This window comes from Solea solea, chromosome 19, assembly GCF_958295425.1.
Source record: "Solea solea chromosome 19, fSolSol10.1, whole genome shotgun sequence".
Lineage (NCBI taxonomy): Eukaryota > Metazoa > Chordata > Actinopteri > Pleuronectiformes > Soleidae > Solea > Solea solea.
In genome coordinates, this window is record NC_081152.1 from 13,461,670 (window position 1) to 13,486,453 (window position 24,784).

At 42.2% G+C, this 24,784-nt stretch overlaps 3 protein-coding genes across 3 annotated transcripts; all 3 read left to right on the top strand.

Moving 5' to 3' along the window:
• The first annotated feature begins 344 nt into the window (after positions 1–344).
• On the top strand, positions 345–8,660 carry slc35e4 (solute carrier family 35 member E4). Its single transcript, XM_058617109.1, has 3 exons — positions 345–499; positions 2,296–2,912; positions 5,667–8,660. The coding sequence occupies exons 2-3, from the start codon at positions 2,315–2,317 to the stop codon at positions 6,188–6,190; spliced, it is 1,122 nt and encodes a 373-aa protein (XP_058473092.1). The 5' UTR covers positions 345–499; positions 2,296–2,314; the 3' UTR covers positions 6,191–8,660.
• A 662-nt stretch (positions 8,661–9,322) lies between these two features.
• smtna (smoothelin a) lies at positions 9,323–12,490 on the top strand. Its single transcript, XM_058617561.1, has 8 exons — positions 9,323–9,485; positions 9,943–10,031; positions 10,239–10,314; positions 10,398–10,523; positions 10,609–10,666; positions 11,639–11,753; positions 11,881–12,032; positions 12,183–12,490. Exons 2-8 carry the CDS (start codon positions 9,945–9,947, stop codon positions 12,328–12,330), a joined length of 762 nt encoding a protein of 253 aa, XP_058473544.1. The 5' UTR covers positions 9,323–9,485; positions 9,943–9,944; the 3' UTR covers positions 12,331–12,490.
• Positions 12,491–13,333: 843 nt separating this feature from the next.
• LOC131445788 (inositol polyphosphate 5-phosphatase K) lies at positions 13,334–23,512 on the top strand. Its single transcript, XM_058616446.1, has 13 exons — positions 13,334–13,792; positions 15,478–16,107; positions 17,500–17,607; positions 18,185–18,293; positions 18,374–18,490; positions 19,209–19,384; positions 20,121–20,232; positions 20,402–20,511; positions 21,255–21,465; positions 21,569–21,706; positions 21,830–21,895; positions 21,982–22,086; positions 22,346–23,512. The coding sequence occupies exons 2-13, from the start codon at positions 15,482–15,484 to the stop codon at positions 22,823–22,825; spliced, it is 2,358 nt and encodes a 785-aa protein (XP_058472429.1). The 5' UTR covers positions 13,334–13,792; positions 15,478–15,481; the 3' UTR covers positions 22,826–23,512.
• The last annotated feature ends 1,272 nt before the right edge of the window (positions 23,513–24,784 follow it).

The window sequence follows — 24,784 nt, forward strand, 5'->3', positions numbered from 1 at the left end:
GTGACTTAGTGTCTCATTATAATGACTTAGCATCTCATAATTATGAGATAGTATATCATTATTATGACTTAGTGTCTCATTATTATGACTTTGTAACTCATTATTGACTTAGCGTCTCATAATTGTGAGATAGTATCTCATTATTATGACTCAGTAACTCATTATTTTGACTATATAGTGGCACAAACGGGCTTCCATAGCTGTTACAAAAATAGCCGTTTAACACAAATTTCCTATAGTGATTTATGATGTGATAGTTCTTAGATAGACGGACAGACAGATAGATTAGCGGTTGCATCCACCTTTCATCATGTGGTAGGGAGAGAGAGGCTGTTATTAATTGCGTGACATCGCCCTTTAACCAAACAAACCAATGGCACTGAAGAGCGTCTGGACTGGCACCGGTTTCACTGACAGCGCGGTGACGACGTAGGAGATGCTGCTGCTGCCGCTACTGCTGTCATTGCCGGTGCTGTCCAGGTCCTCGTCGCAGAACAAGGTAGGAATAAAGGACAAAGTCTTTTTACGCGTCGACTTGATAAGAATAAGACACTCCTGGTATTTTATATCAGGCGGAGGCTAAGCTAACTGCGACTACCCGCGGTAAAACCACCTTGTTTTGTAGCTAACCTTAGCTAACAAGCGCTAACCCCCCCTCACTCAGTTACCCAGAGGGTTGTTTACTGCGGGCTTACGTGAGCATGAAGCCGACAGCAGGTGTCAAGTGACCACAGCAGAGGTCAGCCCAACATGACCCACCCTATACCCTTTTATTTTGGACAACAAACAAATGGGCAGTCCTGTCATCGGCTTTTTGTCTGAAAACTGATTCAAGTCCACTCACTATTCTGTCCTGTGGGAAGCCTTTTTTTTTATAATAAGTTCGACTGTCTGGAATTACCATTATGTATGTGTGACGTAATTTTGACTAGTCATAATTGTAGACATCTGTGATCATTCCTACTAGTCAAACCTGCAGTTACAGATGACTGCAACTCAGCTTTTACTAGTCAAAATTACGTCACAGACATCCTTAATTCAGTTCATGACGTCCCTTTTGCCATTTATGTGTATGGGTGTTGTCATTAAAGATATCTAGAATATCCACAACTGATTTGTAGATGTGCTTAATTCAAATTTCAGATATCTACAACTACACTCTGACTGTCTGACACTGAAAAGGACAATGTAGATTGAGGGTCATTAAAGATATCTTGAATTTGAATTATAACTAGTCATAATGATGTGGTCAATATCTGAAACTGATATTAGAGATCTTTGAAATTCAGAGAGATATCTATAATGACAACCCACATGAATGTTTGTGTCCGAAGTTACCTCGTATGTTATCAAATGAAATACCCTCACTGGCCACTGTGTTGGTACATAGGACATATAATAAAGTGACAGGGGTGATATTGTTATGATTGTCTGCTTTGTCTTTCTTGTCTGGATGCTATGAAGTGACTGATTTTTTTTATTGTTGAAGATAAACAAGTTGGGGGAACGAATTCGGAGTTGAAAAGCTACTTTTAACAACAAAAAATCAAAGCAAAGGAATGATATTCATGATTAATATGCAATGTATTTTCTTTTTAAATCTTTTTTATATTTTACAGCAACTTTGATTATTATACAGTATACAGCGGTAAAATGAAGTGCTGAGGCAGATTTTCACTTTTTTTAAAGACATTACATATAAGGAAAGACGAAATATGACGTAAAATTTGATAAATCGAAACATTTATTGCCCAGAGGCATGATGGAGTAACGCTACTACGCATGCTCTATTGGCCACTCAACCCGGAAGTCAGAGTTTTTGGCGTATGAGCTCAGTGGGCAGCTTCATAGGATCAAAAAAAGGCGTCAGAGGGAGAGGGGAGGTTCTCTGTCCAGTGTGTGGTGCAACACACCGTCACCCCATTGCTTCATGTCGGGATAATAACAACCAATCCACGTCGTGGAGAAAGTGCGTACTGTTTTTCCAAACCCGCCCTGAGAACATATATTTCTCTCGTTCCCTCTCTTCATTATTTCTCCATCAGTCCTCTCCTCAGTCTGCTGCTCCTCCTGGTCTGGTGTTTTGTTTTGTTTTGTTTTGTTTCTGCTAGACGGTTGCACAACCAACCCCGACGTATAAACTAGAAACACGTGTCAAACGACAGGCGGTGCCGAAAAACATACAGCCTCCGAGGGTGGGGGGAGCGTACAGCCGTGCCGCGGATCGTCCACACGAGCTTTAGCCTGATAGGTGTCGACTTGAGAGGCGCTGACTCTACATGTGTTACCTTGCAGAGAGGACAATGATACGAACATGATCAGCGCCGATGGCCGCTCAAAATACGAGGCGACTCTGCCAGAGAGAGGCGGGAGTAGGAGGAGGCCACCGGCTGAGATGCTGCATCTGCTGTCAGCTGTGATTGTTTGGCTGGTGACCGGCACCACCATCTCCAGCCTCAACAAATGGATATTTACTGTTTACAACTTCAGGTACCCGCTGCTGCTGTCTGCGCTGCACATGCTGACAGCCATAGTGGTGGACTATGGGCTGATCAAACTGCGTGTGGTGCACCTCAGAGCAGCCGGGGAGCAGGACTTGACAACCAATGCTAAATGTAAGGTGTTCATGCTGAGTCTGACCTTCTGTGCCAGCATCGCCTTCGGGAACATAGGTCTGAACTACGTTCAGTTGTCATTTGCACAAATGATCTACACCACCACTCCTCTTTTCACCCTGGCCATATCAACGCTGGTACTGGGCAAGCAGCATCACATCATCAAATACACAGCCATGATGCCCATCTGCCTGGGAGCCTCCTTCAGCATCATGGGAGAGGTCCAGTACGACCAGACCGGCTGCTTCTTTGTGTTTGCAGCAACCATGTTGAGGGGTGTCAAGTCCATTCAGCAGAGTGAGTAAACCACTTCCACTTTGTCACTGAACTGTTTTCTGTTGTGTTTGTCACAACAGGCTGCATTGGTCTGTCTGTGAGCAGCATAATTTAAAAAAGTTAAGGAAGGACTTTAGATGAAATTTCCTGAGGATGTGAGTTATGACCCAAGGGGGAAAATAAATCAGATTTTGGTGCCACGTGAGTGTATTGGGAAGGAAAGGACGACTGATTCAAGGTTTAGCCATGGCCGGTGCCAATACTGATCTTTAGAAGTCAGTGAAGCTCATTTTCTTCCTTTTCCTTCAGCCGATCAAATCTCAAACAGTTTAATAATAACAAATAATACACAAAATTGCTTAACTTAAATTAACATCTGTAGCAAAACATGTATGATCTGTCTCCACAATGTGCATTTTATTAATTTTAAGTGCGAAGCTGCAGCTACCAATTATTTTAGTTTCTGAGATGTGTTAACTTGCATAAAGTGACTATTTAAAAAAATGGCACAAAATACTTTGGCCAATTAATCGGACTTCCCCAGGTCTGTGAACAGCGTAATGTTAACATGAAATTTTCCAGGGATGTAGGTTATGACCCAAGGAAAAAGATCAGCAGCCATGGCACAGACTTGCACTCTCCACGCACCTTCTCTAGTTTCTTAACTTGAAATTTCCTCTCATGCCACAGACAGAGGATATATTTTGTTTTTTTCCTTGGAGGTCACTGCAGTATTTGGTCCTGGAACTTTTTAGTGTTTTGGTGATTCACTCCTCAGTTTAGTAACACGCCCTCACATCACACAATGGCGTCTTTTCTGGTTTCCTCGGTAACATAATAGAAACAACAGTATGTGTGTATGTGTTGGATTGGCTAGAGTTAAATTGTTTGCTGTTCTGTGGCAAAGACTGGCTTTAATGTGTATAGTACAACATGTTTCAGAAGAAAACAGAAATCTTAAAAATGTATAAATAACATTTTTAAAGTACTTTGTTTTTGGGGGTTTTTCATTATATGTATTCATGACTTCCTGTGTAGTGATAAACTAAATACTCTGTAACAAAAAAGACTAAGACTGAAGTTGTGGCCACAGATTACAGAGTCTTTTCTTGAACTAATATCACATGATGGGCTGCCTTGAGTAGTCAATCTAATGTTCTGTTCTCAAGGAAGCAGCTTTAAAGTTGATGTATGAGCCCGCCAATAGTCCCTATAACACTGAAGTTGTCAGAGAATAAAAAATAAATAAAAAAGAGCATTAGGAGATTTTTAAAATATAGCGGTGCCCCCAATTTTTAATTTGTGACATAAAACAAAAGCGGATATTCAACCCAGAGTAATGTGATGCTACATATACATCATCCCTCGAGGGCCACCTCGGGTTACAACAGCAGGCTCGTGACTTTCACGTCATCGTTTTAAACCCCCACATTTTCCAGTAAAGCTGCTCCGTGACAGACACTGTCAACAAAGAGCATGGATGAGTTTTGAACGCTATTTGATGTTAAATAGGTATAAAACAAACATGACATGGCAGGGAAGGTTACGTCCTGCTTTGGAGCAGAATACAAAAACCAGAGGAAAGTTGTGCCCATTACATTTATTTTCAATCATCAGGACTCAAAGTTAATGTCCACCTTGAGGATCCAAACTAGCCGAGCGATGCTGTCTCAAGTTTCACCATGCTATTTTCATCCCTGCTCTCTCTCCCTCTCTGTGCATCTTTGTTGTTGTTTTAACAGTTTCCCTCACACGTCTAATTCCGTATGCCACGCGGACCTTACAAGGTGCTTGCAGTGTGAAGTTTTATTCAAATATGTGCTTTCCTTCCTGCTGTCAAAGACTACCACGCGACCTGACATCGCACAAGTTTTGCATAATCGCTTGTCGTTTTCCCGCTGTATCTGCCCACGGCAGAGTTTACAGTCAACATTTGAACAGCAGTTGATCGATGAACAGAAGAGAAGAGTCAGTTTATCAGTCATTTGTCTGTCAAAATATTTGAAATTAAGAAATGATCATGGTCTTATTGATTTTGCGCTTTGTGTTGTCAGTTCGTGAGATTGTGTCTACAGAAACTGTCCAAGCCTTCAGGGCAATGTAAAGAGTCTATGTATGTTTATTTCCTGTGTTTTACATTGCTTTCTAATGACGTAATATTAAAGCGCGTCCCTGCCATTTAGGAGGAGCCAGTTGTGCAAGTAGGTGCATCCAACGTTATATGTAAAATATGTAAAACTCTTTCCATTAGCTTTTAAAATAGGTACTGGAGTCCCCGTACAAAACACTGAAGAGCAGGGGTTGACAGAAAGTTACCAAAACATGGAAACAAGTTAGATTCTGTTCGTGTACATACCATCTGTTTGTTTCTTTATTAAACATTGACGCTATTTGGTTAATTTTGTAATTAAAGTGTCAGCAACAGGTGGAGATTGAGAGTTAAAGTGTGGAAAATGATCACACGATCCTACTTTTTTCAAAAGCCTTTCTTAAGCAGACCCTGATTTTTATTTTTCTCATGTCAAGATGTTTGTGAGAGGAGCTGTGGGGCCTTTTTTTTTAATTTTTAGATTTTGTACCATTAGGCATTTCCAACCAATAGTTGAATCTCACAGTGTCAACTGCTGTAGCTGTAGTGGTTAACATGTTTTCTGAGGATCTCTGATAATGTATCATGGTCCTTTTAGGACTTGGTACAATAAAGTTACATGCTGTAACAGGGGAGTCTTTCCCATTACAGCTGCTCAATGCATATCTTTTCTTTTTTTCACTCAGGTATCTTACTCCAGGAGGAGAAAATCAACTCTGTGTTCCTGCTCTACCTGATGTCCATTCCCAGCTTCTGCATCTTGACTGTGGCAGCTCTGACTTTCGAAAACTGGACTCTGATCGAGTCGCCGCTGCACTACGACCAACACCTGTGGGTCTTCATCCTGCTCAGCTGCCTGAGCTCCGTCATGTACAACTTGGCCAGCTGCTGCGTCATCACACTCACCTCGGCCGTCACGCTGCATATCCTCGGCAACTTAAACGTGGTGGGGAACCTGCTGTTGTCTCAGCTGCTGTTCGGCAGCGAGCTGTCGACCCTCAGCTGCGCCGGCGTGGTGTTGACATTGTCGGGCATGCTTATCTATCAGAACTCGGAGTTCATCGTCGGCTACCTGGACGCGCGCAGAGCCACGGCGAAGGGAGTGGGACACTTGGGTGTTCACAATGCGTTTGAAGACAACTCTGTCACACCTGAATCGACGTGTCATCTGCAGCGATCCGATGGTAAACAGGCAGACAAGATGGACTGAAGTGTAAGGATGAAGGAGAGAATAAAATGTTAGTGCTCTTATCTCGTGGAGTTATTGAGAACAGCAGAGTGTACTGTGACTTTACAAGGCCACGGCAGTTGCTTCTAAGTTTAATTTAATGATTAAAAAAAAAGAAAACTTCCTCACTGTGCCAATTCATTTCTACTTTTATCACATAAAACTAGACTCTCCACAGAGGAGAAGGTTGCCTTTATTTTCCTATTTCCACAGTGACGGCTAACTTCTCTCCTTCATCTGTACATAAGCTGTCTCGGTGTATGCATGGCCGAGCACAGCGAACTGTTCGATACCTCGCGAGGTTTTCACACCGTTTCTCATACTCCACTGTGAAGCTGCTCGAATCCTGGTTAATAATGGCTGACAAGCACATTTTTTTGCTCACAGAGAGAGGGGCGATGCTTGAAGGGCACATCCAATTTGAACAGGCTCTATTTTTATTAAAAATGGATAAAAAATATTCTATTATTGGTACTGTTACCTGACATTCACTTGGCCCTGCCAAAAGAAAGGGTCTGTTTTTTTTGTTTTTTTTGAGGCAGCTTATTTTAAAAAAATAATTGTATTTATTTATTTTTGTTAATGTGAAGCAGGAAGTTGATAAAACGAGGCAGATTTTTCTGTGAAGGACAAGGCAAACATCGCTCTGCAATAATAAGAGGCTCGAGTTCTGCGCCAACCTCCGTATGACTTCACAGCCAAGGCCTAGATTTTGTTCTCTTGACCAGCGTGAGAGGACGCTCTCTCGGTAGAATTACTCCAATTATTTCCATCTTCCACTGCAACTCGACAATTAGACGCACGAGTTCTCTAAGGAGTGCCACTCCACTTTAGCTGTCTCTTCCCCGAGGGGAGATGAGAAGTAATGAATGAGCTGTCCTTTATGCTATCCTTCATATAGCCAGTGTCATCTGTCTTTTTATGTTGGTGATGTACATGTTTGTCTTCTTTAGGATAGGAGAGTGTACACTGTTTTCTCTCAGTATTTGTCCACGGGGTTTTTATTTTGTCACTAAACATATATTGTATCTCCCTTTTTTAATAACTTTTTGGAAGAAGACTATTTATTTTTTTGAATGGCCATAGTAATGTTTAGCGGAGTCACGCTGTAGAGTTTGGTTCTAAGGTGACTTGTACATGCACACGTGTACGATGTAATCTCTTCAGTCTCCTATACCTCTCTCTGTTTTCTAGAGAAAAGTCGGGTATTATAAGCATGCCGCTGCTTTGCCTGATGTCTTCTGCATATAGTACTATGCCAAATGTTTGCACCGTCGTTGGAACACTTTTCTGTCCGTGAGCGGACGTGGGCGTCACTCGCACATCCATGCCACAACAAAGCCATACATCGGAGTTTCTCTGTTTCGCTTAGTGTGGCTTTCGCTTTGGACTAACCCCAATTGTTTATTTTGCCACAAGAACACCTGCGGGTGAGCTTGTACTTGACATATCATAGATTTGCATTTCATGCGTGCCGGTGTGATGCACAGTTGGTATCATCTGACGAATCGTTTTTGAACTAATACTTTCCCATAAATCCCCAACGAGTTTTATTTTTGCGATGTGATTGTTGGATTAATAATATCTGTTACATGTTTGTCTTTTTTTTTTTGAATACCTCAACTGTTAAAGGTCCAGTGTGTAAGAATTGTTACGTCACAACACGGAATGGTGAGACTGCAGATTGTGACAAACTCTCTCTCTCCCTCCCCTAAGCTACTTAGTTAAAACTACTGTTTGGGCTGCTCTAGAAACATGGCAGCCTCTGTAAAGCAAGACTCCTGCCTAATGTGCACATAAAAAGGCTTATATTAAAACTACAAAAACCATCCATCCATCCATGGGGGCGCTGTGCCAATCTTAGCTGACATTGGGCGAAAGGCAGGCTACGCCCTGGACAGATTTTTCTTTTAAAGAGATCTTACACTTCAACCAATCCCAACAGTCCCCTTTAAATGTGACACACTGGACCTTTAAACTGGACTTTTAATGCCTCTGTGGTTTGTTCATATCAAGGCATTTTTTTAAAACACTGATTTTTATTCATATTAAGACGCTGAGTAGGCGATGCATGGGGCAAAGCAACAGTTTGCATTGCAGTTGGTGAGAAGTCTATGGGTTCTACTGTGTGTATATACTGGTTTTGATTGTTCGCAAAGCTATTCGGATGTAAATAGTTATTATATTTATGTATTTTATAATATATGGCTAGTATAATCTCCTGGTTTTTAGGAATGAAAACATTTGCCTCATGCCTTATTTGGACACACTGGAGAAGGGGAAGGAGGATTTATTTATTTATTTAGGTTTTTTGGTTGTTTTTTTCTTTTCATTTTGGTTTTTCAATTTGAAAGCCAACAGCAGCCGTTTTGAAGGTGCTTGTGTTCCGGGGTGACTTTACAGTCATGGTCTGCAAAGATGAAATAAACTTACTGGTATAATAACAAAACCACCTCATTGCTCAGTCTGTGTCTTTATCACTCATGGTCCCACACAAGGAGCCAACACACGTTTTGAACCACTTCTACCAGTAGAGGGAAGCAGAGGGCCTCCTTAACCATGAGGTAACCTCATTCACAGTATGTCAGACAAGTAAATGACAATATAAATGAAACATTAAAATGTTGATTTGTCCGTCTGCTCTTGTCACAAGATCTTCAAAAACATTAAAAAAAAAAATCTGGTGCAACTGTGGAGAAATTTAGGTTTTAATAGTAAGACCCTGCAGAAAATGTGGTATTTCCTTCCAGAGGTTCCTTCACACTGTGTGTGCATGTGTGTGCGCACACTCTGTCCTCTGTTTGAGAAATTCCATTGTGTCTGTCTGTACATACAGATCACCGGTCAGCATTTTGCCTTAATAAGGCAGTGCTTACTTTGGTGGTTAACCCCTTTGTTTCCCACCACACAACTCTCCTGCATCCTGGAAATGAACTGCAAGGTTTAACTAAAGGAAGGCCTCATTAGTAAAAACGTTCACATGACGTCATCCATCCACGCGTTGGTGCCAAGAGGAGGCCAGAATGACCGACGGGGGCCTGATGTGTTTCTCCCTCCTCCTTCGTCCCTCCGCCTTCCTCCTTCCTCCTCCTCCAGCACCTTCTTTCCATCTTGGGTGGTTGTTGTAAGTGACCTCCACTCGCTCTCCACACATGAATCTCTATGAAGCAAGAGGTCTGGTGTCAGACCTAAACTCTCACAGCTCTCCCCACGGGAGCACTGAAAACTTCTGAGGAACCCTGAAGACGTCTTCTGACTCACAGGATCCTATCAACAGGTGAGTGGACACAGCAGCTCTGCTGCCACCAGGTCTGACTCTCTTCTTTCACATTTAATACTTAGTTAATAAAAATGTTGTGCCATTTGGTTCAAAATCTGCTTATTCTCTCCACTGTGTCTGAGCACATAGTTTTACGCTGTTATCAGATTCTCACAGTAATGGTCTTGTTCCACTACATTACTATATTTGTACGTGCTTTTGCCCCGTCAGTGCTGCACTCCGAGAGATACTCAACCAAGACGAACGTTTGTTTTCGCATTGGCCACTCACTCAGTTTGTGTCTGTTCAACCTCACACGAATGTTTATGTTCTTGAATTATTAGTCGAACACATGACAGATGTCTTTGCTCTGGTAAACACTTTTTGTTTGATTTCTGAGCTCAACTTGTTCTCTTTACATGTCAGAAGTCTGGATTTGAAGCATTTCAGTTGTGTGTTTGACTCTCTCTCTTAGACATGGAGCCAAAAACTGACGGTGGATCGGCTCCGTTGACCAGCGAAGCTCTGGCAGCTGTCGAAGATGAAGAGGTTCTCAACAAGATGGTGAGCCAATGATTGACCTCTCACCTTCATGTTAATGAAATGGTGGTGAACCAAATAGTGTTTGATATGGGAGGTGAGAACAAATAGGCTGCCACACAAAATGACGTCCTTTTGTTTAATATAGCCTGACAAATCTTCTTAAATGCCTCCCTAATTTGTATATGTATGGGACATATATGGATCCATTGATTTGTTCATCTTTCACAGCTAGACAACGCCGCAGATTTCGATGAGAGACGAATGATTCGTGCTGCATTAAGGGACCTGCTGAAGAAGAAGAGGGGTAGAAAATGAATGTCTTCGTACCTCTGTCGCTCTTTTGACACTGTGCTTGCTCTCTAAATTCTCCTCCGCGTGTGTCATCAGAGAAGCGAGAGCAGGAGCGAGGGACGAGGCAGCAGGACTTGAGACAGCAGGGCCTGAGCAAAGGAGGGACAGCAGGCGGAGCTGTGAGCGTAGGCAGAGCGTCCATGAACCAGCCATCGGCGCACAGTACGTCTGATTGATGGAGTTACTCTCTGACACCTATGTAAATATCGAAACTGATATTATTTTTGATGTTCCTGCATCTTCTCAGAACCACCTGGACAGGCCTCCGCGTCAGCCTCCACCCCGTTTAACAGAACAGCAGGCAGGTGAGTCACCCTTCAGCACAGGAGGAGATCATGCATGTTATTATTATACATAAAAGAAGACAGAGTCTTCCAGTTAGAAAGGATGGAAGAAGCAGACTCTGCTCGTAAAAAGAAGAGTCTGTTTGAATGGAAGTCTGTGGGAAAATTCCCACTTGATTTGTCCATCCATCTTTTACTGTCTTCTTCAGTAGAACTTGATGTCAATATTGTGAAGTACATCCCAATTTTGAGGAAAACGCGGTACATTTGAGTGGACACCAGTGGGATTGAGATATGTGAATGTCCTGTTGCAAAAACTGTCATGGTACATCCATTTTTTTTATATACAGTCTAGTTTGGTTACATTAAAGCTTACATCTGTCGCCTGTCTTGTCAAAATTCTCATACCCAGAGGATATTAAATAAAGTTCAGCAGCTGATATATCCCACGCCCTCGCCTTTGCTCTCTCATTATCCCTCATAATCTCCCCCCAAAACACACACAACACACACAACATGAAGGAGAGTGGAGTAGAGCGAGACCTGTGAGGACTGTTTAGTTGATATTTACATCGTCTGAATCAGCTGGACACTATACTTTATCATAATAAACTGCCAAACAGGTCGGTGAGTGACATTTATGCCTGTGGATCAGTAGAACGAGATTTTCTTCTTTTATTCCAGTCAAATGTATTGATTGATAGGTATTCAGGACTGAAAGACACAAATATTTGGCAACTATTTGGAACTTAAGCTATTGCGTGTTCTTCAACAACATTGCAAATCCTAAATCACTGTTGAAAAGTCTATGTCATATGATTTTAATGTGTCAGCAACAGTGTCCTCTAATGGGAGCACAACTTTGTCTTCGGAGCAAAGTCTTCCAACATGTTTAGCAAGCTCATCCACCCAAAAAGGGACAAAGTAAACATTTCGGTGCGTGCCGTAACATTTACTGAATAACCCTGATGTATCTCTGTCTCTTCTCCTCAGCAAGGCCAGTCCTGCTGCAGCCTCAGACCAGAAATGTCCTGCTGCAGCACCCAACGCTAAAAATGTCAAACAGATGCTTCTGGATTGGTGCCGGGCCAAAACAGAGCCTTATGAGGTAAATATGCCCCGACTCTCTTACGCCTGTGAATTATTGCCCTGTGGAGCTATACATAGCTCTGCCCCCTATGTCTCGTTCTTTGCCACAATTTCTTCCAAACTGAGTCCCCTCTGGTGTGAAACAGGGGGTGGACATCCAGAACTTCTCCTCAAGTTGGAAAGATGGCATAGCCTTCTGCGCCTTGGTCCACCGGTTCTTCCCAGACGCCTTCGAGTACTCGATCCTTAACCCAAACAAGCCCAAGGAAAACTTCCAGCTGGCCTTCAGCACTGCAGAGTGAGCTCTCACTTCCTTATATGACGATGAAGATGTCTCATGTGCAGCAGTAGATTGCAGATTATGAGTAACGTGTTTTTTTAACGATACTTTCTGGCTCATTGTTTGCCTTGTGCCATTTGTCAGTGACAATTTGCTCTGTGCTTGCAGGAGACTGGCAGGCTGCCCCCCCCTGCTCGACCCTGATGATTTAGTGAGGATGAAAGAGCCCGACTGGAAGTGCGTGTACACGTACATTCAGGAGTTCTACCGCAGCCTGGTGGAGAAAGGCCTGGTGAAAACAAAAAAGCGACTGTAGACTCCCCGAAAAGTCACACACAAGTGGCGTGGCGTCATCTTGTGTACAATGAAACCACGCAGAATGATTTTTGCGTACTGTTTTCAACTGAATATTATATTTTTTTCAGTTTATTCTGTGACCCCAGATTTGCTCTGAGTAAAAAGCTTGTGAATGTTAATGCACTGTGTCTAATTTGTAGTATTTCGACTGGTGTGTGTTTGTGTGAGTGGGTGTGTGTGTGTGTGTGTTTGCAGGGACTCGTGTGTCTGTGTGTCTCTCGGTGGACAGCTGGTGCCTCCGAGGGATCAGTAACATTCCACTGAGATTACACATCTGCATTAATTCTAGTTAGAGCCATAGAGCATCAGTGATGTTGTAGAGGGGCCTGACTGTGAGTATTAAAGGGGCTGTATGTAAGAGTTTAAAACGGAGTGTTGTGTTTTGTTTTGTGTTTAATTTACATGTTTCAAAGCCACAAAACAATCTTCAATTTTACTTTTCCCCCTTTAAAAGAAAAATACAGAATAAAATATAAGGACACTTTTATTCTCACACTGTCTTTTGTTTCTCCAGGACTTCAATGTCAATGTCACAATAAAATACAGCATTTCCCTGACTTTAAATGTGATTATTATGAATATTATATTATATAATATTATATTATATTATATTATATTATATTATATTATATTATATTATATTATATTATAATATATTATTATGAATTATATTATAGATATATATATTTTTTTAATTTGTATACTCTTGTGTAATTACTAGAGCTATATTGATCAATTGTCACTATATCAGTGAAAGCAGCTGAGGGAAATGAATGTCGTCACTGATGGGACAGATGATGTTGTGATGTCTGGCTGTGATGGAACAGACCTTTGTTGTTGTGCCTGTTTTTGCTCTGCAGCCCGCCCTTCAGGTGCGTGTGAGCGCGCGCGCGCGTGTGTGTGTGTGTGTAAGAGAGAGAGAGAGAGAGAGAGAGAGAGAGAGAGAGAGAGAGAGAGAGAGGTGCAGGCAGGATGCTGACTGAAAAGCGCACAGCTGCTCCGTCCAATCCGCCGCTGCCTTATAGTCAAACACTATAAGAAGGATAATGTTTCATCATCAGCTGTTGTATTTTAGTGCAAACATCAACATGCAAGAGCCCGGACACATCCAACGCGACCGACTTCTGTCCTGACAGCGCGGCAGCGGTGCGGTGCAGCGCGACGCGACGCGGCGCAGCCGGTCTGCACCGTGACGGGCACGTCCGCTGTCCACGGTACTCACCGGGTCGCATCCGTCCCGCAGGCTGTGCGGGTCGCCCTGTACTCCAGACCATCATCAGTGGACCCTGCCCTCCCCTCGCGTGTGTGTGTGTGTGTGTGTGTGTGTGACCGACGTTGACTGATGCTTTTCCCCTCTGTGGATTTGTGAGATCACCTTTACGGTTCACCTTGGAGAGAGAGAAAAAAACAACAAAAAAAAGGTAAGACATGTAACGAGATGCGTGAGATACACAGACCCACTGCAGCTACATGTTGATATATATATGTATATATATATATATATATATATATATATATATATATATATATATATGTATATATATATATATATGTATATTTGTAACTTATCCTTTGTGATGCTGCTCTAACATGTCATCTACATGTTAGAGCAGAGACTGGGTCAGGACACACAGGTGCACCGAGATTGTTGGTTTACCAAATAAACTTGTAGATTGTGTCCTGAAGAATGCTTTGTTAAATTGTATGCATGACATTAAATTATGATTATTTTTTTTGATTGATATTGAAATGTAACTGTTGCAGAAATAGTTAGAGAAAAACATAGGCACACATTTGCTCTTGTTATGATTTATATGGTGAATGTGGGTCATCTTTAAAGAGTGGGTCCGCACATTTAAAGTTTGGCAAATGTAAAGTTGCATTTGCACTTTTAAAGTGGTTTTAATACAAACGTGTATATGACTCCCTGTTGTTTTTGGCAAATCTAATTCAATGATCAGGTGATTACCCCCCTTAATTTGCATATCATGAATGTTTAAATAGAGGTGTTCAATTTCTGTGTGGGAGGGAACAGGAGCAACATGGTGGGAGGCTCTTGTTGTTGTTGTGACCTACAGTACCTGTTGACATTGTCCCTTCAGACAAACCTGAGTTCCAAGACAAAAAGGTCCAAGCCAGGGGTGTCAAACATACGGCCCACGGGCCAGAACCCGGCCCACCAGTCGGTCCAATCCAGGGCCCCCTGCATGGATTTGGGAAAATATTTGATTTTGCAGTTCCAGATACCTGTGTCTCAATGTGCAAATTGTGCTGTATGTGGCCCCTGAACTTAAAATGAGTTTGACACTCCTGGTCTAAGCACGGGTACGATTCCACAGTGATCACCAACAATTCTGCTTCATAGAAAGGGTCAGAGGGTTAAATCAACAACAGTGTAGTTCAGGACATGTCTGAAGTTCCTCCTCATCATCATCATCATCATCATTATCTGTGATGTTTGAGGAGCATGATGTGGGCGTAGTTGCTCAAGAACTTTCCCTCACTCTTCTCTTGTGTCCCTGTTTACAAAGGAGGCACTGATAAATGTTGATGTTTTAGCTGCAGGCTTTAATGTTTTTGTTTTTTTTAGGGATGAGTGGATATGATATTCAACATCAGTGGTTTTTTTTTATTTAACCTCTATTTAACCAGGATTAAATCCCACTTAGATTAAGAACCTCTTATTCAAGGGAGTGCTGGCCAAGATGAGAAATAAGAAACACTCTACGGTCACACAAGCAGAAAACAAATAATAAGAATTCACAATATTATATTTACAAGCACATTATGGAAAAACAAGTGCATGTTGTGGAGTCGACCTCAGTTCGGATTTGAAAGTGTTCAATGAAATTAACTCTTAGTTAGTTTCCAGTCTTTCTGTTGGCACGATACTCGTCTAAAATCATTTGGACATTGTTTGAGATAAAACAAGAAAAAGGACAACTAAATAAGTATAATTGTAGTAAACACTGTATTAGCATTATATCTCGGTCGACATTCAAGATTGGGATATTAAAATCAGACAGTAAAACAAGGTAAGTTGAGTTTTCTACCTAAACACAAGATTGTTCTGTGTTATGATTAACCACAGACTACAATGTTTCAGGTTGATGGATCGCATGCAGCAGAAAGAGCTCAGCACTGCCCCGTGTGGGACGACTGTGCAACCACGACCTTGTGTGTTGATCGGCCCTGGTTCAAGTTCACCTCTGCAGGTCGCAGTCCAGGAGTCGGTCACCATCAGTCCGTCAGAAACGCTCAACAAACACTCTCATCTGAGCCCTGTCCAGGCTACGGGCGCACCTGCCAACGTGACGGAACAAATGCAGTCGGGGCGCAACAACTGTGGGCCCACAGCCCTGAAAAGCATAAGCCGACCAAGACCGACCGCTCTTGGGACTAAACCTGTTCAAAAGCTGAACAGAATCTCAGTGGATCCATCCAAGAAGGAAATAGATTTGATCCCAGTTTGCATCCCAGGACCTCAGAGTGCCAACGTCCTGCCGCATTCACAGACCGAGAGCTCCTTCCCTCTCCACAGTCCTCAGAGTCCTCACAGCCCTCAGCCTTACCTGAGTCCCACTCCAGGTCTGTCCCAGTCTAACCTGAACTCACCCACCAGCCTCAGCCCCAAATCCAGTCTCTGCCCTCAGTCTCAGAGGACCCTCTCACCAGGGATCTCAAACCAAAGCCAAGTGCAGTCTGAGAAACCAGGCGGGGAGAATAATGAATTCAGGTGAGACAAATATAACAGCTTCTATATCATCTTGTTTTTTTAGCCACTATGACTGCAGTTTTCCTTTTATGTCCAAATGCAGCTACGGAAGCTGTCCCGCAGTAAGAAACCTGACGTGTACCAGACCCTGTCACATGAATCACGGCTGCAGAAATTTAATAAGAGGCTTTATGAAGCTGACAAAGTGACACTGCAGCCATATTTTGTTGGCAGGCCTCCGAGCCACACTTCTGTTGTGGCCTCAGCCATAAACAACTGCTGCCTGTGAAAACACTTTCAATTTCATAGAGCTGTGTTTATACGCGGAATAAAAGGTACAGCAGAGGTTGTCAGATCTTGCCTGTCTGACTGTGACATAATTCTCATATCATATCAGAGCTTAATAAAGATAATATTGATCCAATATACTTTATCTAGAGTAAGGTGTATGAATTAAGCTATGATTTTCTTAAAAGTAGTGCTTTTTGGCATAAAAGTTATTAGAACTGTCCATTAAGCCTCAAAATGTCCGTCTGCACATTTGTTTTTGGCTTATTTTAACCATAAATGGACCGGAAATTGTCCTGTGATTAAGTGATTTTGCCTATTTTTGCAGAATACATACAACTTTCAATATCTGGAAGTTATTTACTGTGTGTTAAAAGAGTGTATTAACAGTTTAAAATGAAGAAGAAGAAAAAACACTGCAGTTGTACAACAGATTTTGCATGTTAAAATTTAACATTTTAACATTATAAAACATATTTACAATAAAAAAAAAATATCTCAAGGTGAAAAACAGGCCAAATGAGGCATTTTTTTTCCAACTCCCTCCTCTCTGGCTACAGACATACAGTCACAATATTTCAAATGATATTATATTGGTGATATTGTAAGTTGATTTTCACATAATATTTTTGCTATAATGAAGTGGAAAGAAAACATTTGGAACCTTTTTCAGTATCATTGAATAGAGTGAAGACTAATGCATAGGAGAAATAAAAAATAAATGAAACAGTAACAATAAACGAACAATAAATGGCAGGAAAACAGACAGTGAGGAATAAAGCACATACGAGATTTTAAAAGCATGGAATAATAAGTGAAATGGACCATTTGGATGACACGTCAATTGATTAATCAATTTCTCTTTCAGTTTATAGATGAAACTATTATGTGAGTCGTTCAGAAAACTGATAATTCTTAATAAATAAAATAATCTCTTCCCATCGCACACTGACACACACACACAATACGAAGTCATTGGAGAGGTGGAGCAGTGCTTAATTATCGTTTTTTTCTATCTAACTGTACATGCTGCAGTATATCGCACAGGATTACACCTCAGATTATGTCACCATACAGTACTTTTATCTAATGCAGCACTCTCACCATTTCCTATCTGTTTGAAAGGGTGTATATTGTCACATGGAACGTGGGATCAGCTGTGCCGCCAGATGACATCACTTCTCTGTTCGGACCAAATGTTTCAGATGGGAGCGTTGACATGTTCATCATCGGGTAAGTGAGTTTTTTCTACCGCGCTCGAGTGCCAGAGAGACAACTGTGAGAGCCCACTCACTGTGGACATCTGTGTTCCCTTCCTGCTGTCCATCACTGTCCTTTTTATTCGTGACTCATGACTTTTTAATTCATGACTCATCTTAAATCATTAATAACCAGTGTCGGGTCGCATACTGTAGAAAGTGAACATACCTAATAATAAAACTTTTTTATTCCAGTCACAAAGTGATCATCCATCATCCACTCTTTTCAAACCTCTATTAAATTTGCAGAACTACAAACATGGCAGCCTCTCACAACAGAACAGTCACGCTGCTGTAACCTTTACTGTGTCCTTTCAATGAGATCTGCCATGTAACCTATAAAGTAAAAGCAGTTTTCTGTTGGAGCAACAACATTGTAGAGAAGAATACCAAACAATATCACAGAACACTGCATTTGCTGTATTCAAATCTCAGATGAAACCGTGTCTCCAATCATCCAAATGATGTAAACAACTCATAGATAAAGGTATTATTTTCCTGCCCGACACTGTTTATGATGTTTCTTTACTCTCTGGAACCTCCTGAACCAGACTCCAGGAGGTGAACTCCATGATCAACAAGCGGCTGAAGGACGCTCTCTTCTCAGACCAGTGGAGCGAGCTATGCATGGACACCATCAGCCCTTTTGGATATGTTCTGGTCAGTGAAACATGTTCCTCAAATGTTAAAATGTTGTGTTATACAATCAAATTCTCATCATCTTTCTTCTCCTCGCATAGGTGGCGTCCCAGCGAATGCAAGGAGTGCTGCTGCTGGTTTTCTCCAAATCCTGCCATCTCCCGTTCCTCAGAGGCGTGCAGACGGAGAGGACGCGCACAGGACTCGGAGGATACTGGGTATGTGTTCTCATACTGAGCGACCAGAGCAAACATTTGAGGTGGGTCGAGTCAGTGGGCTTTAGAAGGGATGGGGTCAGATGCGGACAGGTGGCGCGTGTGGCTCTCCCTCCCCCCTGCCAGCAGGCACACACATGCATGGGCGCGTGTGTCAGTGTGTGACCTTCCAGTGCGTGTTGATGTCAGCATCAAACCTGGCTGCTGCTGGTGCAGTCTCCTTCTCTTTGAGGTCAGTGCAGCAGCATCAGCAGCAGCAGCAGCAGCAGCAGCAGCAGCAGGAGGCAGACTGGCTCTCAGCAGCAGGAAAAAAAAAGACCTTGTCCCTGAACACTGCTCTGATGGTAATTTTGTTTATTTTGTTTAGATACATATCTGTAATGTCTTCTTACTTCACACTGCACCGGGTCATAAAACTGACTCTGACTCTTAAAAAACACCCCATTAGTACTGCTTTTAGATAGTATGCATCCCAGTAATGGAACTGTTAATTGTTAGAAACGTGTTCAATTGGAAAAGATGATTCATTTTCTAAAATTGAACAGCCACTGGAACAGTATAAGTGAAAAGACAGCTTTCTCTCAACGCCCCCTCTGTGTTTTAATTAAAGGATGAGGATTATATTGGGGCTCTTAAGCAATTAAAACAAAAACCAATTAATCATTGTAAACCCACTATGTACAAGAGTACTACCGTGTTTTCTATTTCCTATTCTCTCCAGGGGAACAAAGGAGGCGTCAGTGCGAGGATGACGGTGTTCGGACACCCCGTGTGCTTTCTCAACTGTCACCTCCCGGCTCACATGAGGAACCTGGAGCAGAGGATGGAGGACTTTGAGAGCATCTTGCAGCAGCAGCAGTTTGAAGGAGGGACTGCCACCGGTGTCCTGGACCACGAGTGGGTGACATCATTTTTATGTCATTTACAAAACTAAAACGGTGAAAGTCAGTCACCTTAATTCATAAAGGTGTCTAATCAGCCAATCAAATGAAAATCAAATGAAAGCAACTCAATGCATTTAGATAATGGGCAAGAAAACCTGCTGAAGTTCAAACCAAAACATCAGAATGAGGAAGAATGGTTGCTGATATATCAGAAAAACGACTCTACTGGGATTTTCATGCACAACCATCTCTAGGGTTTACTGTGAATTGTCCAAAAAAGGAGAAAAATCCAATGGAATAATCCAAAATGATAGAAAGGCAACAGGAATTTAAATAACAACTTGTTGTGAGCCTTGAAGCTTCAGCAGCAGAAAAACCACACCGGGTGCCACTGGGAGTTTTATGTCCCTCATTCAAGCATTTATTCATTAATTCATAGATTTCCACACTTTCTCTTGAGAAGTGAAAACAGATTTAAATCATCATTAACTTGACACTTTGTACCTGATTTTATAATTCCAGATACATGCATGTTGACCTGCTCACCTGCCCACGGACCACAGATTAGCTTGCTAAATCTGATAAAGCCTTTCTCTTACTGAGATTGATGTATTTTTTTGCTAAAAATCTAAATATATATATATATAAATATAAAAATATAAACTCTCACTATTTGATCTTTTATGCATCGTGAATAAATTAAAATGTCATTGACAGTGTTTCCTTTGGTGTATTGTCTCTGTCCCCAGTGTTGTGTTTTGGTTTGGAGATTTAAATTTCCGAATTGAAGACTATGACATCCATGTGGTGAAATGTGCCATTGACAGCAACAAGCTTCCTCTGCTGTGGGAGCGAGACCAGGTGAGAGGCACTGGGAACATTTTAGCACAGGTTTGACTTCTCTGGAGGACTTTACACCGCTTGTTGCTCTCCGCCGACAAACAAGAGGTGTCTGCATACTTTAACAGACACCTCTGTCTGTCAGATGAGATCAAACACTCTTCTGTTCTTATTTTATCTACTCTTACAGCTCAACATGGCTAAAATCACAGAGTCCATCCTGGAGGGCTTCATAGAGGGGCCGCTCAAATTCCCTCCGACTTATAAATTTGACGTGGGCACACACACGTATGACACCAGGTTTGTTCAGTCCCCCCCGAAAACAATAACAACAGTAACAGATTTGTATTTCATAAGTGTGTAAGATCTGGCAACATCTACTGGCGACGTTGCATGTTGCAGCTGAATATCTCTCACCTCACAAATCCTTTCCCAATGCAATGATGCAAATAGAAATATGGTTTTCAGCAGAAATTAAAACAGCAATTTGTTTGTTCATTCATCCATTTAAAATTCTACCAGCTTCACCTTTTAGGGGTTGCAACAGCGGATCCTACTCTCTTGTGTCTTCTTCTGTTACAACAACTGTCCTCACGTCCTCTTTCACAACATCCTTCTCTGTGGTCTTCCTCTTTTCATCCTGCCTGCTAGTTCCATCCTCAACATCCTTTGTCCACTGTCTCTCCTCTGCACGTGACCAAAGCCATCATTGGCCACTCAAAATAAAAAACACCAGTATCACTATTTTATTATTCAATTGCTGCCAAATGCTAAATCTTACACACACTGAACCTTTAAAGCAGTAGTGTATAATTTTAAATGTAAACAACTGTCTGTTGGATTCAAATGAGTTCACACAGTGCAGATTGAGCCTCCTTCAGTCAGGTCTGATAGTATTGCTTGACAGAGCCTGTTCTCAGAAGTAGTTTGTGTTCACAAAGACCAAACAGAGGCAAAATAACAATAATAATAATACCACACTCATCACACTGCAGCTTTAAAGTAAGACCTGTTCATTGGGTAATAACTGTCTCCTGTATCAGTGCTAAGAAGAGGAAACCTGCCTGGACAGATCGCATCCTCTGGCGCCTTCGACGTACCGGCTCCCCGGTTCCTTCCCACAGTGCAGCACTGCAGCGCGGTCTGACCTCATGGCTGGGTGGGGCAACTAAAGTGACACAGCACACCTATGGGAGTCACATGGGCTACACCGTCAGTGACCACAAGCCTGTCTCGGCCCTGTTTTCCCTGCATGTGAGATGATGTTATTTGACTTTGTCACATCTCGCTCTGTATCGTTTGATTCATTCTCCGGGGGTTTGCTCCTCATTCTGTGCCATGTGCTCTTTTCCTACAGTTCCCATTCAGGGTGGAAATGCCGCTAGTGGAGCTGCAGGTAAATAAGGAGTGGTGTAAAGTCTCAGATGCGACTGTCGTATTCACTGTTGCGTCAACGTATCAGCGCAGCTCATGGGACTGGATTGCAATATATAAGGTAATGGTTCCCTCATAACAGGCTAAAGTCAAATCTACAAAGCTATACAATCTCTAAATACATTTATTTTGTATAGACGTCTGGTGTCAGTGTTTATATGAACATGGTTTCTGTCTTGCACAGGTGGGATTCCGACATCACAAAGATTACCAGGCCTATGTGTGGGCCAAGGGAGAGAATGCAACACAGGTGTGTCAGAGACGGAAGGTCACCACCGTATTTTGTGCCTCAACTCACATCAGATTTATTTTATTTTAATTCCTCTCTCTCTTTAGGTGACATTTTCAGAGGAAGATTTGCCGAGAGATGATTGTGAATACCTCCTCGGTTACTACAGCAATAATATGAACAGCATAGTTGGCTTGTCAACACCCGTCCAGGTAAAGTCAGACAAAACAGAAACAATGTTAATAGTTTTCTTGATAAAATTTTGAGTGCCAGTTTGTAATACCTTTATTCTTATACTCTACCAGTTCAGAGGAAAATATTGTACGTATTTTTAAACTGTGATGTCTTGTTTTACTTTAAGGAGCCTCTCCTATATCTTTAAGGAGATATAGGAGTGTGCCATATACATTTCTCATGTGGTTTCCTTTTAGCACCCAACTTTCCCCCTCGTAAATATTTCATCCTGAACAGATCCGGATACCAGTCCACAGCCCCAGCATGCATCGCTCCGACAGCTCTGATGTCAGCTCAGAAGATGACAGCACGCTTGTCCTGCTGGCTCCAAACTCCCGCAGCCCGAGCCCCAAAACTGGAAAACACCACCATCGCCACCGACGCAGCCGCAGTCCTGCCGTTCCGGCTCTTTCCTCCAACCCCCTCCCCTCTTTGCAGAGCCTCAGCCTCTGCCCTCGCTCTAAAGAAGGCCCAATGCAGAGCCGCTCACCCTGCTCTGCTGCTAAGAAGGAACGGCTGGTGTTGTCCCCCGACACTGTGTCATCGCCATCCATCAGCCCGCTCAGTCCTCGCAGCCCTGTGTCTCCAGGTAGTGGAGTGACAGCGCCAGAGGCTCTGATCGCTGCCATCATAGGTGAACACAGACCAGCTCAGGTTAGTCCCACTGGGGTCAGGCAGATAGGGAAGACAGGGGAAGCAGACACTGCACAGCGATAAACATCAGTAGATAAGAATCAGATACAGCCTGATCTGACTCCAACACTGTCACTGTGCTCGGCACAAGAACGACTCCCAACATAGTTTACCATTTAACAAACATTCCATTTAGTAGCCCTGCAGTTCTCGCTCTGACTCGACCATCATCTCATACACTGTGTGTATCTCAGATTGACACATGTGCCCATACTCCTGAAGAAAAGTGCTTTAACAGACTTTTAGAAACGAATGTGGAATGTGAAACTTGAGTAAACTTGCAAAGAATGTGTTAAGTTATTATTGACAGCAATATTTGTTCGCAGTCTGGACCAGATATATTGATAGTATCATAGTTCAAAATGGGGAAAGAGTGTGTGTTTGTGTGGACCTATGTGTTAAGACCTTATTGTGTAAAACAACGCATTTTTGGACCATAGGACTCTATAGCTTTCGGTCTGTATTCATAAAATTATTTGAACGTACAAGAATAGAAAAGTTTTACCAGCCCAATCAAGCTGAAGTGTACTTGTGACCACATGACTTCAACACTAATCTTAGATCAGTGCTCTTATTCTTAGCAGCTTTGTGAATACAGCCCCTGTTCTATGGAGCTCAGTGAGTGGATGCTCAGACTTATACGGCTCTTTTGTTTCAAGGAAACACTGTTGTTTGTCGTTGTGAGTGTGCAAATAAAAACCAGAGCAATCAGCCTGAGAAAATAGTCTTTGTTGATGGGGGAAAAAAAAAAGGGGGCCTCTTTTTGTGTGAAGGACATGAGAGGAAGCTGTGTTGACTTTTAGCCTTTATGAAATAGTCTTTAAAGGTAAAGTGGGAAACATTTAGGAGGGTTAACTGGAAGAAATTAAATTCAATACATGAGCATTTTTAGGAGCCATTTTGGGCTGCAGGAGTTCACTCAGCAAATAAAGAACAACTACGTCTTTTCTAGGATGCGAAGGCCACCATCCACGTTACCCTTGTGCTTGGTAAAGGTAGAGATGAGTCTGCAGTCTCACCAGTAGATGTCACTAATTCTTGCACACCAAAGCCTTTCATAACCATTCACTCGCTCACTCACTCATCTTCTACCGCTTTATCCTCCAAATGAGGGTCACAGGGGTCGCTGGTGCCAATCCCAGCTGACATAGGGCGACATTAGGCAAATTGGACACCCTGGACAAGTCGCCAGTCCATCACAGGGCCACATATTGAGACAAATAATTATTCACTCTCACACTCACACCTACAGTCTAAATTGTCCAATTTGCTTAATCCCCAAATCTGCACATTTTTGGACTGTGGGAGGAAACCAGAGAACCCAAGGAAAATCCATGCACACATGGGTAAAACATGCAAACTCCATGCAGGTACGCCCTTTCATATCCACTCCAACTCTAAATATTATATATAATATAAGAATTATGTTGTTGAAAAGTGTGATCAAATTTTAACATTGAATCTGAATGCTGTTCAAAAGCAGTGACAAAACAAGAATTCCCTCCACCTGCGCATTATGCAATATTAAGTTGTGTGGTGGAAAAAAAGTCTATATTTTGGAGATTTGAACAATACAGAACAATCAAAATAAAAGTCAACCTAATCCACGCAATTTAATTTACACATGGACAAGTGTGCACAGCTTAGAGTTTGTCCTGATGTTTGTAATCAAGATAATCACTCTCGGATTAGCAAGCAGATCCAAAACCACAGAGAAATACCAGAGAGGATATAGGCTAAACAAACTGCACTGCCCCCTTTATATCGGGTTTTATTTGATGGGCTAACAAATATAAAGTGTCTGAAGCCAACAGAAGGAGCACTGATGCATCCTGTCCGTCTCTTTTCTTTATTAATTCACACGTAAGGTGCAGAAAGTGCACTTCACTCCTCAACCATCGTCATGGAGCCACTCTTAGAGCTAAAACTGTCTGTTTTTGTTCCTCATCACACATAAAAATATGGGTTTACAGTCAGGAAAAG

Excerpts from the sequence above, each read along its gene's own strand:
- smtna (XM_058617561.1), top strand. The coding sequence starts at position 9,945 with ATGGAGCCAAAAACTGACGGTGGATCGGCTCCGTTGACCAGCGAAGCT. Across the intron at positions 10,667-11,638 it reads TTTAACAGAACAGCAGGCAG|CAAGGCCAGTCCTGCTGCAG; the intron begins GTGAGTCACCCT and ends TCTTCTCCTCAG. Across the intron at positions 11,754-11,880 it reads CCAAAACAGAGCCTTATGAG|GGGGTGGACATCCAGAACTT; the intron begins GTAAATATGCCC and ends GGTGTGAAACAG.
- LOC131445788 (XM_058616446.1), top strand. The coding sequence starts at position 15,482 with ATGGATCGCATGCAGCAGAAAGAGCTCAGCACTGCCCCGTGTGGGACG. Across the intron at positions 20,233-20,401 it reads TGCTGTGGGAGCGAGACCAG|CTCAACATGGCTAAAATCAC; the intron begins GTGAGAGGCACT and ends CTACTCTTACAG. Across the intron at positions 21,707-21,829 it reads ACTGGATTGCAATATATAAG|GTGGGATTCCGACATCACAA; the intron begins GTAATGGTTCCC and ends TGTCTTGCACAG.
- slc35e4 (XM_058617109.1), top strand. The coding sequence starts at position 2,315 with ATGATCAGCGCCGATGGCCGCTCAAAATACGAGGCGACTCTGCCAGAG. Across the intron at positions 2,913-5,666 it reads TGTCAAGTCCATTCAGCAGA|GTATCTTACTCCAGGAGGAG; the intron begins GTGAGTAAACCA and ends TTTTTCACTCAG.